The sequence below is a fragment of the Miscanthus floridulus genome, chromosome 2, assembly GCF_019320115.1.
Source record: "Miscanthus floridulus cultivar M001 chromosome 2, ASM1932011v1, whole genome shotgun sequence".
In the NCBI taxonomy this organism is placed as follows: Eukaryota; Viridiplantae; Streptophyta; class Magnoliopsida; order Poales; family Poaceae; genus Miscanthus; species Miscanthus floridulus.
This window is the reverse complement of record NC_089581.1, coordinates 164,186,820-164,206,235: the sequence shown is the minus strand read 5'-3', so window position 1 is coordinate 164,206,235 and position 19,416 is coordinate 164,186,820. Positions and strand designations below refer to the sequence as shown.

General features: G+C 40.8%; 2 protein-coding genes across 2 annotated transcripts; one reads left to right on the top strand and one right to left on the bottom strand.

The window, feature by feature from the left end:
* Window positions 1–1,461: 1,461 nt before the first annotated feature.
* Window positions 1,462–4,446, bottom strand: LOC136540438 (uncharacterized). Its single transcript, XM_066532444.1, has 4 exons — window positions 4,218–4,446; window positions 3,826–4,069; window positions 2,394–2,451; window positions 1,462–2,309 (listed from the first exon to the last, which is right to left on the bottom strand). The coding sequence occupies exons 1-4, from the start codon at window positions 4,316–4,318 to the stop codon at window positions 1,708–1,710; spliced, it is 1,005 nt and encodes a 334-aa protein (XP_066388541.1). The 5' UTR covers window positions 4,319–4,446; the 3' UTR covers window positions 1,462–1,707.
* A 111-nt stretch (window positions 4,447–4,557) lies between these two features.
* On the top strand, window positions 4,558–17,829 carry LOC136535556 (uncharacterized). Its single transcript, XM_066527847.1, has 11 exons — window positions 4,558–4,830; window positions 5,340–6,849; window positions 7,144–8,508; window positions 8,673–8,971; window positions 12,703–14,348; window positions 15,677–16,079; window positions 16,167–16,329; window positions 16,699–16,802; window positions 16,882–16,973; window positions 17,086–17,324; window positions 17,407–17,829. The coding sequence occupies exons 1-10, from the start codon at window positions 4,631–4,633 to the stop codon at window positions 17,160–17,162; spliced, it is 5,859 nt and encodes a 1,952-aa protein (XP_066383944.1). The 5' UTR covers window positions 4,558–4,630; the 3' UTR covers window positions 17,163–17,324; window positions 17,407–17,829.
* Window positions 17,830–19,416: the final 1,587 nt, after the last annotated feature.

Sequence of the window (19,416 nt, the reverse complement as noted above, 5' to 3'; positions counted from 1 at the left end):
ATTTTATATCATACTTGCTCCGATTTTCTAAAGAACGTTGTTTTGGACAGCGACACGGTCTCAAAAAATAACTTGACTATTATTTTTTGCTATAAATTTTTTTATAAAATATAGTCAATATATACTTTTATGAAATTACATTTCAAGATGAATCTACTTACATCACTTCTATATTTTCAAACTCAACCAAAAAAAAATTATTTGTAGGCAAAGTTTAAAATGTCTGACTTAAGACAACCTCAAAACGACATTCTTTATGAAACCGGAGGGAGTAAATATTAACAGTTTTTATATAAATTTATTCAAAATTCAAACTATTTGACTTCTTAAAATGTGAGAATTGCATTCTTTTGTGGATGAAAGAAGTATATATCTAAAGTTAATGTATATCCAAGTACATAGAAAAAAAACTTGACCCGCGGAGTATGACGGCCCCGGGCATCCTGCTTACTAAGGTAGAAGGAAACCTTCTCATGTAGGCGAGAAAAACCACGAACCTCTACTCGACATTGGGCCGGCTTTTAGACCTATGCTTTGGTGCGAGATAGACAAGGAGATTTTTTTTTACAATGCTCAATTATTGTGAATGCAAGGTGGGGAGTCAAACTCTCGACCTGGAGCTTCCATGACGAGGTCGCCACCAATTGAGCTATCAGCTTGCCCGCATATAGCAAAACCTATATATCTAGAAAAGTCAATCTTATAATTTAGAACAGAGAGTAACTGGGATAAAAGAAACGCATGTCTAATTTGAATTGAGCTGAGCCTGAGTATCCCAATAATTTTCTAAACCCATTTCTACATCAACTTTTTCAGTAGTTTTATTTGTGTCAATCGAGATCTTGGCACTTTTTGACGTAGTTTTATCATGATGAGTGTGCTAACTTTTCAGTGGTTGTCAGAGCCTTAGGCCCTATTCGCTTGAACTATCAGTTATGGTATAGTGTTTTTCTCTAACAATAAATCAACGAACAATACATTTTAGCTTAGCTTTTCAACGAAACGAATTGGGTGGGAGTATTTATACTCTCATCTCCTCTCATAACTCTTGCAACCTATTTCGAGCCAAACTCATTCATTGCTCCCGTCTCACCTTCTCTACTCACTTTTTTTTGGCGTAGATTTGAGATTTGTGATAGTGAGCTTGAGTGAGAAAAGGAAGTGACTCCCTAAGCAAGATATTAAGTCTTTGAGCACTTGTGGCACCAGCTGTTTGTTTGTTTTCGCTTTGTTATTCTTGGAAATATGTGCTTGTTATTCTTTGAGCACTGTCGGTCAGGTGATGTTTTCTGCATAAGGCAGTCAGGTGATGCTTTCTGCATAAGGATTGCATGCTCAAGTATAGAACAGTGCTTGCGTACAATGGCCCAGACAGTTCGAGGAGTACACAAGTCATAAAACATTAAAACTATACAATATGAGGTTAACACACTAAATAAGCAATTTAGCTCTAAACGCACTCGAGGAGCAAATTGTTTACTTACGAAACTCATGATCGTCTTGTACTTTTGCTTGATGGTTCTACGTTATGAAACTCATGATAGTCTAGTACAATATTATCAGTCCAAATGGGATTACTGTGTCTTAATCCCCAAAGATATGCAAAAATATATAGAATAAAAAAGACAGCATTCAACACAACTGAAACCAAGTACATGATGATAATCTATCATCACACAAAAATAACTCCAGACGTAGAGAAGATAGCTACAGTGCCAACAGCGCTTCAACTTTTGCAATCTGCTCTTCCTCAGTCTTTGGAGGCGGGCTCCTGTTTGTCTGATCATACAGGTCATGCTTCCATTTTTCTCCTTGATCACCAGAAGCCTGCTCTACGTTGCTTCTCCCACCATATGGGTTGTTAAACCTGTCTCTGTCCATTCCTCCCCTACCAGGAAATCTTCCCCTTGAATCACACCCATTTCTCTGGTCATCACTCCTGTGATCAGGAAACCACCTTCTGAAGCCTCGATCATCTGGCCTTAGGAACGGTCGATGATTTCCAAATCCTCGTGCGTGATAATTTCTCCTCTCTTCTCTCATTGCAGAAGTTAGCCTAGGCTGATCAAGTTTCCTTGATCTAGAATCTGGTTCTGTTACAGTGGCAGCAGATTCTTGTACCTTCATCTCCTGAAATGGTGGCCTCTTCTTGGCAAGGGGTGCTTCTTCCTCCAACTGGAAAAATCCATCATGCTTCCATGTTGAATCACCATCCTTTTGCTGGTCCAGCTCAACCTTTCCCTGCAAACTGTGCCCCTCGGTCTCCTGTTTATCTCTATCAGAGAGATGCTCCCTTTGCCTTCCATAGTCTTAAAAACAATAAATAACTTAGCATGGATAGAGGATGGAGAATTCAATAAGTGCACAAAGTACGAACTAAGAAGGCAGCTCACCACTAGCCTGACGGTCATAGTGCCGACCACCTTGCCCAGCACTTCCACGCTCATTGTGCTGTACATAGAAGCACAGGTAGTCTAACATTGTTACAAACAGTGGGCATTTGAATCAATGTGTCATAAAAGAAGTCCCACTACATCAGGAGGAATGTGTTATTTATGTATGACAAGTGGAAGAAAATTTCTATGATTTAGCAATGAGCCAATGACCTAACATTCTTTATGCAGAAACCTACCTCCACACTTCAGATGATTCTAAAAAAGATGCATATGAAGGTTACAGTTGTTACTTGCAACCAACAAGTATATTCCTGTTAGACAAAGCTGGCAAAACATGTCATGAATCTAACTAATCTGTACACTAAGACTGCATTTTATGAAATTAAATCACAGAAATGCAACAACAGAATCACAAACAGAGCATAACTAATGAATATTTGAACTAAACATGGGGGAGAAAATGAACCTACGGGTACTAATTTGAGCTGATTATCTCAAATATTGGTTTCTACATTCTACATAGGATAACACAAATCAATTTTAAGATGAGATTATGCGTAGACAACAACAAAGCCTTTTAAACCCAAGCAAGTCAGGATTGGCTAAATTTAAAATGAAACCCAACAAGTCGAGTCGCAGAGAGACTACACGACACAAACAAAATCTCCAAGTTTGAACAGCTGAGCTTCAACTATATAAACTAAATTACCTATGCAATTGCATGTACTTACAAGACAGAAACGTGAAGCTGATGTATCACTCATTCAAACAAGCAAGAAAAAAAATACTATCTTGTCCCGAAGTCAAATTTACTAAGGCCATCATTTCAAATAGTGCACACCCACAAAACAACAAAGCATGCCACAATCTTAACAGGTAAACTTTCCTACAAAATCATATGTACTCCAGAGCCCCTTAACACAAGATTCAGAAGTCCTTTAACCATGAGTCTTAAAATAAATATATAACACTTATTTAGAATAACACCAACATGGAATACTCACAATGCATTGGGCAGATTAATTGTCTTGTGTCTCTACTATCAACACACTATTTGTTATTAGACAATATACTCGGCACAATTGCAGTAGTGACCAGAGCTGTCATAACCAAGATTTTTGCACTCCAGACCACAAGCAAATATTGACCCATGGATCCACCTAATAGCACTAATCTGCTAGGTACATTTTCCAGCTCCGGTGAAGTTACCAAATGTTGCTGTTCAGCTATCTAATATGGCAGCTCCATAAAATACTTTGAGCTATCCAAGATGACAGCTCTGTAACAACATGAGCACAAAATGTATCTAGGCCGTGATAGTCAAAGACTCAAAGCACACTATATGTAGATATGAAACAATTTGAAATAGAGAGCAGAAGCTATTGGTGATATTCCCTTTTAATACAGTAAACTGAGAAAAGACAAGAACCTGAAAGAAAGACCGAGGCCGCCATGCCTCTCTCGACTCAGAAAACCGTTTGGTTCCCCTAGGTGATCTCTCATGCCTGGTGGAGGGGCCATTCTTCACATCACTCGCTGACTTCGACTCAGCATTCGGAGGATCATCGCCCTGCGCAGTATCTCTGTTCCGCTTCTGATCATGGTCCGCCACCTCCGCAGACTCTTCATCTCGACTTCTGTAGTGCTGCGACCTGTCTCTTCTTCTCCTTGGGCTACAAAAGAGATTCAGAAAAATTGCTATCTTGTAAGAAACTGCAGGTCCCAGAAAGAATCGTCGATGCCCCCTAAAAACAGCATTCTAATCCATATACCAAAACGCAGTCAGATCAGAAATCCGATGGGGGTGCAGCGGTTTGGTACCTGGGATCGTCCCTCCGCGACCTGGACGAGGAGTGGGGGCGCCTCCCGTGCGAGTCGCGCCCGTCGCGCCGGGACGCCTCGTGCGGCTCCCTCGTCGTCATCGTCTTCTCCCCTCCCGCTTCAGCCTCCAAAATTCCCTGTGCTCCGGATGGGTTAGGGTTTGTAGCTTGTGCCTGGAACCCTGGACCTGAAATCAGGACCAAGAATGCTCTGTGTTGGGCCGGGGCGGCAGGGCCGGAGCCAAAGCTATTTCATCAGACGCCATGACGGTGAGCCGGGTTGGTTAGCCATCTTTAAGATTCGTGCTTTAGACTGGTCGGACGCGGCAGAAGGTTTCACGGCGCGTCTTCGAGCACGTGTCCCAAAACCCAGAACCCTAGCTTCCCCTTACGCTGTTGTGCTACGCCATCGCCATGGAGACGGCTGCCGCCACCGCGAGGCCCGGCGCAGCGAGGAAGCGGCTGCGGAGCCAATCGCCGCCTTGCGAAGGGGAGGGTCCGAGCGAGCTCAAGCTCGCTAGACTTCGCTTCGACTGCGACGGCGGCGCCAAGGGCGCGTGGGAACACCTCGACCTCGTCCTATCCCTCCAGAGCAAGGAGCTGTCGCTCGAAAGGTCACACTTCTGCTTCTGTTTCGGTGAACTTTAGCTCGTGTGACCCTGTGACTATGAATTTCGTCTATCCGGTGATTATGCTTCCATCGTCTGCTGGTTTAGTCGTCTCAGCGTTGGAGGATTGCGTATTACTTGTTTACTGCCATAAATAATGCACAAGATGATTTGCTTAGTTCAGTGCAAATAGGATTAATGAGATACAATTTTGTTGTTGGCAGCTTTTAGGTTGGCTTCATATTTGTTGATTATGCACGATAATCACATTGATTTATGTCGAACAGTACTTTCTCTTATTACTTTCTGGGATGTCAGATGCAGTAAGATGGGCAAATTCGACATATTATGTGCAGGAATACCCTATGGAATCTCTCTGATTCATATAGAAGCAAACATTTTAGTGCTACTTAACTGATACTGGAATAAATTGTTTGAATCCTGTCTATATCAACCTTCTTCTAATCTTCTCATTTGTAATCTTCACCTTCATAACAACATGTTTATTCGTGCAGAAAGATTGAGCTAGCAGTTGAATTTCTAACCACACTGCCAAATGACTCGAGCCACGGCCATAAGGTGCACAGCATTCAGCTATTGCGTCTGGTGTCATTTATCGGAAACTGGGTGCAGTCTATCTTAAATTTTCCTGAGAATAGTAAAAAGGTGCTACAGACTTTTGATCCAGCATTGGATTGTAGATGCTGGGAAATTTTGAGAGTTTGTGTTGAAAAGAAGCCATCCATTTCAATATCTCTGAGCTTACTTAAATCACTTAGTCGTGTTGCAAGTCATGGTTTGGGCAGAGTTGATAGCAACAGGTCACATGCTGACAATGAATCTATTGAGCTCTTCGAACAAGTGTTTGACTGTATGTCATTGCTTTTCTCCTCCAACACAAGAGCGTTCTTCAATGCAGGTGTAGATTTATGGGCCTCGTGTGCTATTGAGGATATCAATCTTGCCCAGAAGGTTTCAGCTAATGAGGACGATTTCTGCCCTGTTCTTCAGAAACTTGCAAATTGCCTCCTTGGGCAATTCTCAAGCTTCCTGAGATTTTGCGCAAATCCGAAGAATATTTTCCTTGCTTTTGTTGATAAGGTTCTAGGGCCATTGTTGGAGTTGTTAGTTTTACTTAATTCACAAGCAAATTCCAGTAAGCACAGGCAGTCAGGAACAATGTTGAAAATTGTTGAAGATGTCTTGTCAAATGGACTGTTTCATCCCCAACATCTTAGTGGATATTTCGGTCTCAGCAGTTTGAATAAATCTCTTTCTGCCAAGGATATCAAAGGAAGCTACCATAGACACCTATTTCAGCGATTCAAAGGAATAAAAACGGAAAACAAGGCTGTATTGCTGGCTGGGTTTGGTTACTTGCTTCAATTGTTTGTCAGGAGAGCTAGAAATCAAAGAACTGTAGCACTGAGTGGAACAACATTGGGTCGGCTGCACAAAAGCAATGAGGGTTCTGAAGAACCACAACAACATAGAGAATCACTTTTTGAAGTGTTTATTAAGTTTATGGAACCCATGGTGTTAGAGTGTAAATCGTATTCCCAAAAGGATTTTTCTAAGTTAGGGGTGACAAGGCTAGTAGAGGTCCATTGCATGCTGAAATCCATTAATGTGATGCTGATAACACTTATTGAAGAGAAGATCTATGTTCCTACAGAGGACACATTGGAAGGATCTTACTTCAACTTTTTGCAAGATATTTACTCTGTCTTGATCTCAATATCTGAAAAGATGTACAAATTCTGGATGTCTGCTGTGCATCTAGAAGATGTAAGCATTAAGAAGATAGTACCTTTAATGTTCGCAGAGATTGTTTCTGCAGTTGGCAGTTTTCTAGAAATCGAGTACAAAGTTCTGGGAGATGACCTTATGAAATTGTGGTTAATGATTTTTGCTTTGTCTGCAATTAATATATCTTCCAAGGACATCAAACCCTGTTTCCTGCTAGCTTCAAAGATTTCAAGCCTCGCAGCCCAAGTGATTTGCACATTCAGTGAGCTTCGTCAGGTTGGTTATGTACTTTTCAGCTGTTACTTTCAATAGTTTCTCACTTGATTATTCAATAAGATTGCAAATGAGCAATATTCGTTGTTTGGGTGGACCTTTTTTTTTGCCTCCAACACACAGGAGAGCTGTGTATCATTATATTAAGAAGATAAGAGTCTAAGAAGATCATACAAGCGTAATAACAAGCCCAATGTTTGGGTGGACTTTGTGTGCCTTTCTACACTCTGCTTGCATGCTCTTCTTTTCCCATACCCTGGTCTGATGTTTATTTTTTCTCTTTGGTTCGTAATGTAGGTTTCCCGCTCGATTTTCAGGCTGTGTGATGCTGTGAGAGCATTCAGAGGTGATGGCCCTGATGGAGTACAAGGCTCATTTTCTGTGGCTTCTTTATCGCCCCAGGAATGTTTGGAATCATTGACAACATTGTTGAGTTCTGAAACATTGATGGGTGCTATTCGTACTTCAATTAAGTCGATGCCTCAAGGGCAGTCTAGTCGATGCATAGAGGAGCTTACATTGGATCTCACAGAAACATTGAACTGGATGACAGATTGCAGTTTGGAAGATGATTTAAACAAACTTGGAGAGCCGTCCATTGCCAGGAACTCTATTTTTTGTCAGAAATCCGAACTTCTTGGCAGGCACTTATCTGAAATATATGCTAGTGTTCTTGACTCAATAACTGTCACTGCTTCAAATAGTACACTGATAGGAAAATCTATTGAAAGGTTGGTCAATGCAATCCGACCAAATTTCAGTCACTTGGTCAGAAACGAATCAAAAAATTTAAATGGATTCATTTCCTCAATTATTGGAAAATTTATATCTAAAAAACTTCGTGCCAACCGGCAGAAGATCCCAAGTTTTTCCTGGATATTTTGCCTATTCTTTCGCCTATATATATCATGTAGAAGTTTGTATCAGCAATCTATTGGCCTCATGCCTCCAGATGTAGCCACAGATGCAACAAAGTTAGTGGGGAATCCATTCATTGTATGCTCAGGAAAGGAGTGGACCAATCCAGCCAATATTCTCGGGAAGGGTTATTTTGCATTGATTGTTGAAAATTCAAACTCCCTTTTGGATGTTATTGAGAGTTTATCAGAGTCTCTCTCAAGAAATTGTGCTTCTTTTGCTCCACTTGTTTACATCTTACATGTGATGGCTCTGCAGAGACTCAATGACCTTAACAGGCAGATTAAGGCACTTCAATTTTTGCTTGAAGATGATGCTTGGCAACTAGATAATAAGGATATAGGAAGCACTCAACTATTAAAGGAATCTTGCAGCCTTGAGGCTGCTACATTGATGAGTTTTATGATGAAATATGTGAAGCTATTATCTTCAGGAGAAAATGGTCCTTTTGGGTCTTACGAAGTTAGTGGTTCCTGGGATTTGAGTCTATGTTCCTTAGATGAAGGTTCTTTTCCTATAGCCACTTGGCATCTTCTGTGTGAAAACATTGACATTTGGAACTCTCATGCCTCTAAGAAGGATTTAAAGATTTTCTTCTCTAATTTGATAAGGTTTTCTTTTACTCAAAAGAGACCTTCCATGGATAAGGAGGAGAATAATGGCACTCAATCTTCATACAGAGAAATGACTTTGCATAGTATTTCTGTGGGGGTCCTTTGTGATACATTTATTTATGACCAAAAGGTATCTATCATTGTAATCCTTCTATTCCAAGAAAAGATTGCTATGTATGTTGGTAATATTGAATCTACTATTTGATTATCGGTGTTTATTTTATATTTGATAGCTGGGGGTGTTTCACATGCTTTTTCTAATGACTTGATCAAATTTGAAATGAATATTTCTAGGTACTCTTGAAGAATTTGGCATCAAGTTTTTGTCATGCTTTAAAGAAATCGTTATCTTTTGTTACCAACTCTGATGATGGTAATGCCCTTTTGGACACTTCACCTGATTTGATGGAGACAATAAGTAACCTGGAAAATGAGAAGTTGATTGGTACAGGTTCTGCTGCTACACATGCACACTGCATAGAGAAACACTGGATCTGTGAGGATTTCCTTAATTTTTTTAGTGCTGTTCCCGGATTTCATGCAAATTCCAAGGCATTCATACGGCTTATAAACTATATTCTCCATCTTGAAAGGCATGTATCAAGTTTATGACTTTGCTCACTTGTGCTAGCTTTGATTCCTATGCTTTCTTCTACAGGGTCACAAAAACTTGTGGTTTACTAAAGATTCAGTCAAACCTTAAAAACTACAAACATCAATAACTATTACATAATTTAGTTTGGAGGTGTGTAAGTTAAATGTGTCGATTTGTACGCAAAATACTTGCAAAATCTCTTATATATGAAGGATTTTAAGAATATATTCTAGAAGAAATTAACGGTCAAAGACACACATGAAGACCATGCAAAGTCAAATGATTCAAGTATTTGTGAGCGGAGTGAGTTATAAAATACCACAGTAGGGGCGACAAAATAATATGCTCCATGCATTATTTTTTTTTTCTTGAAAACGATGGAGAGTTGTATGAAGTTGTATTAATAGGTAGAAAAAATGTGAACAAATACATACTGGTTCCACGGCCGGGGTTAGTTTTTTTATGACGTATATGCACCCGAGAAACAAAGATGCTCCATACATTCTCAAATACTAGGCTCTTTCAACTGAAAGATTTTTTTACAGATACTAGACACCTTTTTAGCTCCTAGTTTACTTTTATATGCACAGCTCATTAACTAAATATTTAACTTTGACTCCCTTTTGGTCTTATGACGGAAATTGGAGTTAACATTGTCGGGGACCTGGTACTAGGGTACCCGAAGAGGAGCTAATGACCATCAACGTCGATTCATCCGAGCAGTCAATAGCGCGACTACAGCTCCAACCGACCCCAGGTACGCGGGCTCGCCTCGCCTGACCTCTGGGGGCGGGCTCCGCCTCGCCCGACCCCGAGGCCGCGGACTCCGCCTCGCCCGACCTCTGCGGGAGGGCTCCGCCTCGCCCGACCCCGAGGCCGCGGGCTCCGCCTCGTCCGACGGGGTCCCATACCGCCGCCAACCACTCTAGGTCCAGGCGTATGGGCCTGGGTCAAAATTCTGACACCCAAGGAAGAGACCGGCACGCCCCGATGTAACCCGTGGCCGTGACGGGCCATACCTGAGGGTTCACATCAAGAACAGCGTCGGGCGTGTCGGTGCTGTTTTGCCTAACCATCGTACGAACGCTGACAGGCGCGTCAGTTCATCACGACGTCCGCTGGGACGGAATGGAACGCCATGACCGGCAGACGACGCCTACGCGTGGCGCCAGTGACGGACAGGGCCGCGACGTGGAGCTGCCCCTGTTGACATCTACAGGGTCGACGGGGCCCGCATGAAGGAGAAGAAGGACCCGGCGATCCTGAAGGACTTCTCCCTCTCATTCTTCTCTTTTCCTCCGCTCTTTCCCGTGCTTTCCCTTGACCTATAAAAGAGAAAGCAGGGCGTCCCATGGAGGGGATCGACCCATTGAGGACCGATCGAATCACCCCGAACCGATCAGAACACGAGATAAACACACAAGAACACGACACGAACACACGACCGAGCAGCGATCGAGCTCTCAGCACCCGTTCACTCTTTCCATGAGAGACTTGGGATCATTTTCCTCTCTAGCCCGTTTGTACCCCAACTACAAACTTGCAGTGCTAGTAACACGAGCAGCAGCAACGAACTGGACGTAGGGACTTTCTGCCCGAACCAGTATAAACCCCATGTCCTCTAAGTACACCATCCGAGCCAGACGCGCAACAACAACAACAACAAAGCCTTTAAGTCCCAAACAAGTTGGGGTAGGCTAGAGTTGAAACCCAATAGAAGCAATTAAGGTTCAGGCACGTGAATAGTTGTTTTCCAAGCACTCCTATCTAAGGCTAAGTCTTTGGGTATATTCCATCCTTTCAAGTCTCCTTTTATTGCCTCTACCCAAGTCAACTTCGGTCTTCCTCTGCCTCTCTTCACGTTACTATCCCGGCTTAGAATTCCACTACGCACCGGTGCTTCTGGAGGTCTCCATTGGACATGTCCAAACCATCTCAACCGGTGTTGGACAGGCTTTTCTTTAATTGGTGCTACCCCTAATCTATCACGTATATCATCGCAAATAATACAAATTTACTCGTCGGTGGTAACTCGAAACACCAACAAACATGTATTGTCTAATTTGGTCAAAGGGGCAAATATTTTAGAACAACCGGTTCGTTGTTTCCTTTTTGTGTTGTTCAGCACCATGTTTATTGATGATGGCAACAAAAACACGTGGTTAATGCTGCCATCAGTGTTGAACAAGGCGCTCTTCTGCACTCGCCTCTGGACTTTAGAACGAGAGCGAGACTGAAAGAAAGAAAGTGAAACGAGTCGAGAATCTTCAATTGAGAAGTGCACTTAACCCAACCATCTATGCCGGATCAGGAAAAGTTTTGAATACAAATCTTCACCAGCAAAACCTTTCTATCTTTGTTCTTCCCACTTTTGCGCTTTCGAACTACTGGTTAGGTCATCACCTTTCTCCTTTCTTTGATGTTTACACTGAGTTCTGCTACAACACCTTTTTTGCTATAGAACACCCCACTTCTGGTACGCCCTGTATCGCGAGTAAAGGTAGGTCTGCTTATTTTCCTATCTGCACTTGGCAAAGCCTCATATTGCCTCGTAATATGCCCTCTAACCGAGGTAGGGTTAGATAGAAATTGTATGTTTTATTCTTTTACCTGCCAACTGGGTGGTGGAGTACTGCCTAGCGTAGGGGGGTAGGCGGTACCCTAGGCGCCGCTAGCCCGGTGGCGGTGGAAGGCACGCAGATCCACCTAAGGCAGGGGCGTGTGGGGGTGATGTAGACGTTGGGCGGCGGTGGGGGAGGAAGGGGCGTCGGGTGGTGGGCGCGTGCGGTTGACAGCCGCGGGCGTGGGCGAGCGGTGGCTGGGCGTGGCTAGAGGAGACCGGGAATGAGAGATACAGGAGAGGAACCAGCGGCGGCAGTGGAGCACAAACGAGGCCTAGGGATAAGGTGTTGGTGGGTTCAGACTTGGGCTTTGGGCTGTTTGATGGGCCTTTCTCTTCAATGAGGTCCCCTTATCTCCTATTTTCCATTTTTTAAAACATATGTGTGTGTATATGCTAACGCCTAGAAAATGCTAGGCTCTAGGCAGAGGGTTACTGCAGAGAGCGCCCAGCGCTTTTTGTAACCTTGGCTGTCATCATCTCTATTGCTAGTTAAAAAGGGTGGGCTCAAGTCAAATTGAAAGATGACTTAATGCCTAGCAGTGAGAATATAAAAAAATGAAGGCGCTCTTTTCGCTCCAATGGAAAGAGGTTTTGCTGTGCTTATTATGAAAAACTGAACATGAATTGCTACAGATTTCTTGAATTCCTTAATTGATAGGTGATGTGGAAAGGTGGTAATAGCATTCTGATGGCCTTAGGATCAACAAAGCACCATTCCTCTGCTCTGACTTGCTTTTCTATCAAGGGAAGGGCAAAAGTGAGGATTTATTTATCCCCTTGTGCATGGGGCTCTTGTTGGCACACAATCTCCATGGCTTCTGTGTCATAGCCACTCCTTTCCCTCTTTCTTTTGTGTGTTGACTGCTTTCATGACATACCAAAATCCTTGTTAACAATAAACGTTAAGTTTGATGTTTGATTTTATTGATGATCTCTAGTTTCTACTCATCCACTGTAGTCAGTAAATCAAGCTCAACTTTTCATGTGATAAATGTTATTTGCCAAAGAATAATGGAAAATAGGTGTTAATGTGCGCGTTTAATATCTGAAATATTGACCGTTTGGTTTATCTTTTGCTGCCCATTAATTGTTTCCTCTCCTTGCAGATTGCTGCTACTTAAATTACTAAGCCTTCGTTGTGAATCCTGCAATCCCATGAAGTTATTGCAGTTGTTTATATGTTGTCGTAGGGCTCTGATAAATCTCATCTTAAAATTCGGGAAAGAGTGCCCAGAGGCAAAACAATACTTGGCCTTTTCAGAGAAAAATGGTAACTCGTATTTTCTGGTTTGGTTTTTGAGATCTGTTCAGGAAATTGTTGGTTCGTCACATAAAATATTTGACGAGTGTACTGATGAGGTGAATAGGTTGATGTTCTCCTTGTTAGATAAGACATCAGAATTATTTTCTACACTAGCTAGTGTGAATTCATCAGTTTACTTGTTTGATTTAAAGAAACAAATTGAATCTTCCCTGGATGGTAGCCCTATTGAAAGAGAGACTTCAGACCATAACGATCAGACATTTGATATAGTAGAATTATCAGCCTTGGAGTGTGTCAAAAGTATGGCCGAACTGTTACAGAAGACTGCAACCGGTATACCTGTTACCATAAAGGACGGCAAGTGTGTTGTCAAATTAGAAGACTGCCGTAACGTTGTATGCTGGAAAAGATTGTCATGCACCATGTCTTGCATAGGAGGATTCTTGCAGGGACTTAATTCAGCACTAGAAAGTGCATTCAACGATAATCCAATAGCAAGCTCAGAGGACAAGAAAATGTTACTTCGGTATTGCTCAAGATTTAGCAGTTGTATTGCTAAGTTTGGGGCCTTTGTAAATATTTGCGTTCATGTCTTGTTTATGGATAACAAGGATTCTGCCTCTAGAGGTTTAGTTTCTGTTTGTCTTCCACAAGAGCTAGATTGTGTGAATGGTTTTCTGAATATTGAAGCAGTCATGGATGAATTGACAAAGTGTGAAAGTCGTGGACTCGATCTGTCTAAGATACAGTATATGGAAAATGTTCTTCTGGAAAACCTGTTGAAAGGTGAATGCCCATTCATATCATTCACTTTGAGAGAGGTATACAATATATCTGCTGCTATTGTTAAGCTGAACGGTTACCTATCCTTTCCAAGTGATGTTTCTAGGCAGACTTGCAGCCCTGTCGAACAGCTTTCATTGGATACCATGCTTGGGACAGCTTTCATCACTCTACAGAAAGTTGCAGACATGTCTAGCTGGCCACACATGTCTTGTCTTGTATGGATTGATGGGGTATTAAGATATCTTGAAGTCTTAGGAAGTGCATTTACATCGTCTGAGCTCAAAATCTCAATAGAATTGTATACTCAGATAGTAAATGCCCTATTGAGGGCTATTGGAAAATGCATCTTACTTCAACGGAAGAATGCAACTCTTCCTACTCATGAGATTGGCTCAAGCACGAAAACACTGCAATTACAGAATGCATCTGGTTATGCTTTTCCTAAAGATTTCATTGATATGCAGAATAGATTAAATTCATTGAAATCAAGGCTTCGACTGGTACTTGGGAAATTTCTCAATATTGCATCAAACACACATCTAAATGCAGCTCTACAAGTAATTGAAAGGGCATTGGTTGGAGTGAATCAGTGTAGTCATTCAATATACGAAGTTTACACTGGAAATCCTGATGGTGGGTCAGTTTCTTCTGATGTTGCTGCTGGGATCGACTGCCTCTATCTAATTCTTGATTTTGTACCAGGTTAGTGGCCAGATTTTTCTATTAGTTATACTAGAAGCATACTCCGCGCGCTGTTGCGAGACTTCTTAAAAATAAAATCGTTGCATGTATTAGTTACCTACATGTTCTTGCATCAATTCTTATCAAAATTGGGCGTGACAATGAAAGAATTCAATAAAAAAAACGAAAATAATTAGATCGAATTATAAGATGATGGAATGGCAAAACAAATAACAATATATGAATGCCTTGTATATTTTTTATATACTGAAAATAGTAATTGCACTTAGTGGCCGTGATGTGGATGGCTTGCATTGATAGGTTGAAAGTTAGTGGGCTGACGTGGCTTTAGTGGGAGATGATGTGGATAGTAAATGAGAACTGATGTGGATGGCTTGCATGTTGAGATAGAACTTGTAGTGGAGTTTGAAAATATAAGATATATAGATATGGATATGGATATAGATATAGATATAGATATAGATATAGATATAGATATAGATATAGATATAGATATAGATATAGATATAGATATAGATATAGATATAGATATAGATATAGATATAGATATAGATATAGATATAGATATAGAACTTTTGTTTCTGTTACCAAAGGTGGTTTCAATCCATTGCTTGTGGATAGTGAGATTGATGTCAAATCAGCTTCCTAGGAGGATTTAGTAATGTACCAAGTATATACTAACATCATATGTGAGAACTAGATTAGTTGCCGTTGCCCAACAATACTAAGATTGTATCTTACAGGTCAGTAATGCTTAGCAGTTGATTCTTGCTTCACAGCTATGCTATATGTTCCTATGCCAAGCTGAGTGCTCCCCTTGCAAATACATGTTAGCCTAAAATTTGTGCCAGTCAAACTTTATGTTTGAGCAACGGCATTAAAAATGGATTCAGATTGTATGGACGAAATTGTATGTCCTCTAACCAACATCAAGTTTTCATATACATGAATATGTCGTAGTGCTGTGGAAAAATGTTTGATCCACACTTCCATTTATATTTCGGTACTCGCTTGATATTCTAGTGCCTAATGCTAGTGCCTGTCGATAATCAGTACCAGACGTTCCACAATTCACTGCTTTTCTAACTGACCTATGCAGATTTTAGCATATCATTACATGAACTAGTTGATGCTGTTTAGGAACCTTGATCTAAACTTCTAAAATTCTATACGATGATGAGTAGTGTGTGAAGGAGCAAACGTTTATTGTCTGTTGCTTCTATGTCTGTGGGGTTTACATGATTACATCTGTGCTACGAAGAGTATCCATATGGAAAGCCTGGTTTCAGAAAAGGTGAATTTTGACTATTCTTCAACCCATATTTCAGGAAATAAACGTGTTTTTAAGAGAACTGTCCCTGGCCTAGTTGGCGCTTTATTCAACATTGTACTACACCTTCAGAGTCCACATATTTTCTACACTCAGAAGCTGCCGCCTCATTGTAGTGTGTTCCATCCAGATGCTGGAGCTGCTGTTCTAATGTGTGTGGAGGTTATCACTTCATTTGTGGGAAGGCATTCTTTTCAAATTGATGCATCCCATGTTTCCCAATGCCTGCATGTTCCTGTGACACTCTTCAAAGGGTTTAAGCATCTTCTAGCAAAGTACTGCAACCAAAGTGTAGGTCACCATGCAGATCATGTTGAATATATTCTTGATAGACAATTTTCAGTTGATATATATGCTGCATGTTGCAAATTGTTATGCACTACTCTTCGGCACCAACAACGGTAGAGATTTTAACTCTCTTCTTGTTCTTTGTGATTTTGTGTTCTTTGCATTTGGTCTTCATATCATAACCCCACCTTTCCCTCTAGCGAGATTGGGCATTGTGTGGCACTCCTGGAGGATTCAGTAAGCATACTGCTCGGTTGTTTGGAGTCCACTGATTCAAAGATGGTTAACATGGCTGGATATTTTGCTTGGAATATGGAGGAGGCACTAAAATGTGCTTCCTTTTTCAGAAGGATCTATGAAGAGGTTAGTGATGGTTATGTTTTTTTCATTTGAAATGATACAAATATTACTTTGATAGTGTGACGTGTCTGGCCTTAAGGTTGGGCTGTGTGTTTCCTTGTGGTCTGCTGTATCCTGTTTCTGCTGAAGTATTTTGGCATTGTTAAGCTATCTTCCCAGAAGATAATACTAATAATAGGCTTTTTTTAAAAACTGAACCGTGGAGCAAAGCTATTTGCACTGACTACTGAGATATTTGCTGCGACAAGAGTTTGGCTAAGTAAAAATTAATGACACAACAAAGAAATGGCAATGCAACTGAGGCATGCATATTTATTTTTCATGTACCTACAAAAACTAATATACTTTTCTCCTATTGTGTGGGCAATGCAGATGCGCCAGCAGAGAGAAACCCTAGGAAAACATGCCATGCACTTTCTTGCTGGTTATATTTCCATGTTTTCTGGACAGGGTCCTTTTCAGAAAGGGATAACACGGTATGTTCTTCTTTAGACTCAAGTCAAGCTGTTCATTATATGCTTTTGTTTCAGCAGACTTGCTCTTCTGACATGGCAGAGAAACTGATGAGGCCCTGAGACCTGGTGTATATTCCCTGATTGATATATGTGAGGAAAGTGACTTTCAACAGCTCCACACATACCTGGGTGGTCCGTAGCCCTTGTTAACCTGCTCGAAAATTTTTACTTCTGAGTTCTGAACACACAGATAACTTCTTAGATAACTCTTCCTTTTGTTTCTTTTTTTCCTTTATCTTTCCAGAGGGCCCATGCCGAACCACTCTTGCTGATCTGGTGCGTGACTATAAATTACACTTCCAGTATCAGGGCAAGATCTAAGCCAGCCTGTTCTTTAATTTTGAACAACTGGCGTTTATCCCATCATGGCTGGATAGAAAATCTATGGAGTACCATCTTCTGGACGAGATCTTGTGTTTTGGGTGGACTAAGTTTGGCTTAATGGCTGCCCACTGACTTTTGATCAAGGAGACATGGTGGCTAGTAAGGGTTTCCGATCAAACTTTATAGATTAGAATGTGAATCCAAGCCAAACAAACTAATTGATTCTGTTTTCTCTACTCAGATTTAAGGCTTGTGAAATCAACTTCCCATGTAGAAGGACACCAAGGCAGTCCATAAGATCTATAGCTGCCCAGTGCTGTTCTGCAAGACTGCAAATCGACCTGGTAATATCGAGCAGATGTTGACATTTAATTTCAGGGGAATGTATGACATGCATGCTTACCTTTGAGGCTTTGACTAAGTGATATTGAAGCCGGATCACATCAATATAATTCCTTTTCCTGGTACTGAACAACAGTAAAGATAATAGGAAGGTTATGATCTAGTGGTGTTTGGCTACCTTATCAGATTTACTGATTAAAACATTGTAATGCTAAAACTTGAATAGATCATAACTGACAAAAGAATTACCTTGTGTCCTGGTGAAGTTCTGCTGGTTCGACCTGCTTCTAATTCAATCCAAAATGATATTTATCACTCAGAAGTCAGAATCGATACCCCTACTTCTGTTTTGCATGTTTTCTTTTTGCAGTTTCCTTTCACAGTTTCACACACCCACAAAAGTCTTTTTACTCCCTCCGTCCCAAAGTAAATGTAAATCTCACTTTTCGAGTTTGAGGAGTCAAACGATTTTAATTTTGACCAATTATATACAAAAGTACTAATATTTATGATGCATGATAAGTATTAATGTATGATTAGATTGTGGAATATTTTTTCATAATAAATCTATTTGGAGAGACAAATGTTGATACTATTTTTAGAAACCTAGTCAAACTTGAGAATGTTTGACTAATCAAAAATTGAGATTTATATTCTTTTTGGGATTGAGGGAGTAGAATGGAATGTGCATTCATGCGTTTGGAACAAGCTCTAGTTGAATTTTTATTGCCGTGGCTAGGCAATTTGCATTTGTTGGCTCATGCTGTAGCAGTGACCGGCGGGCATGCAGCTAGTCTGCATTTTCTTCTACAAGATCATCCATAGGATTCGGGAGCACTGCGTATATCAGGGATTTGTTTGGTGTAGGTCAAGAGCCTGTAGACGTAATTAGGGATGGTCTTGTATGGTTACCAAGCCATATCCGAAAACAAAATTAATAATACTCTGTAAGAGCATCTCTAAGAGTTCCCAATGAAACCTCATAATCTAAATTTTCTGGCAAGAATTAAAGAAAAACCCATCGCTAAGAGTTTACAATCCTACCTTCCAATGTTTTGGCACTTAGAAAAATATATCGAACGCGTGGATATATGCGTGTTGGAAGACATGCCTATCTGTCTTCTAATCTAAGGTGAAAGGCGTGGGAAAGAATAAAGAGTAGAAAATTGTTCAAATGTACAAGAGAGTATATAAAAGTGGTTAGGATAATTTAAAATAGTATATGATTTCTGATGTAAAATTGTCTTCTATATTTTAGTAGTAGATTATTGGAAACTGTTGGAGATAGTCTTATTTATTCCTCCTAGTATTATCTGGCGAGTTGGAAAACTGGTTTTGAGAAGAAATTATTGAGAAGAGCATCTCCATAGTTCCTAAAAAAACCAGTTGGTAAATCAAAGAGTTTTTCAAGTGGCTAAAAAAGCTGGGAGCATATTTGTTGGTTTTTTTTTTCAACAGTTTCTAAAATGTCGCTCCTAAAACATAAAAGTTAATTTTACATCATGAATCTCAGATCATTTTTTAAATCACACGAACCACTTTTATACTTTCTTTATCTTTTGTATTTGTATTGGGAACTATGTCCTTCTCTTTATTCCTATCTACGACCTTCCACTGCTTTTCCACGTGGTCGGGTTGATTTTTCCAAGTGCCGAAAGACTGGAAGGTGAGGTAAGGGGTTGTTGGAGATCATTTTTTTTAGTAATCTTGCCAAAAAAAAAATCAAAGACTAGGAGTGGATTTAGGAAACTCTTGGAGATGCTATTAACACCCCAGTTCCAGCCAAAGCTGCCGACTTGAGTCGCGCTTAATCGATGCTCCTATACGAAGTCGTGGTTGGTGTCAATTCACGGCCACAAGAGAATATCTGAAGTGATAGGAAGAGGGGATAGGGGAACCATGGAAGGCG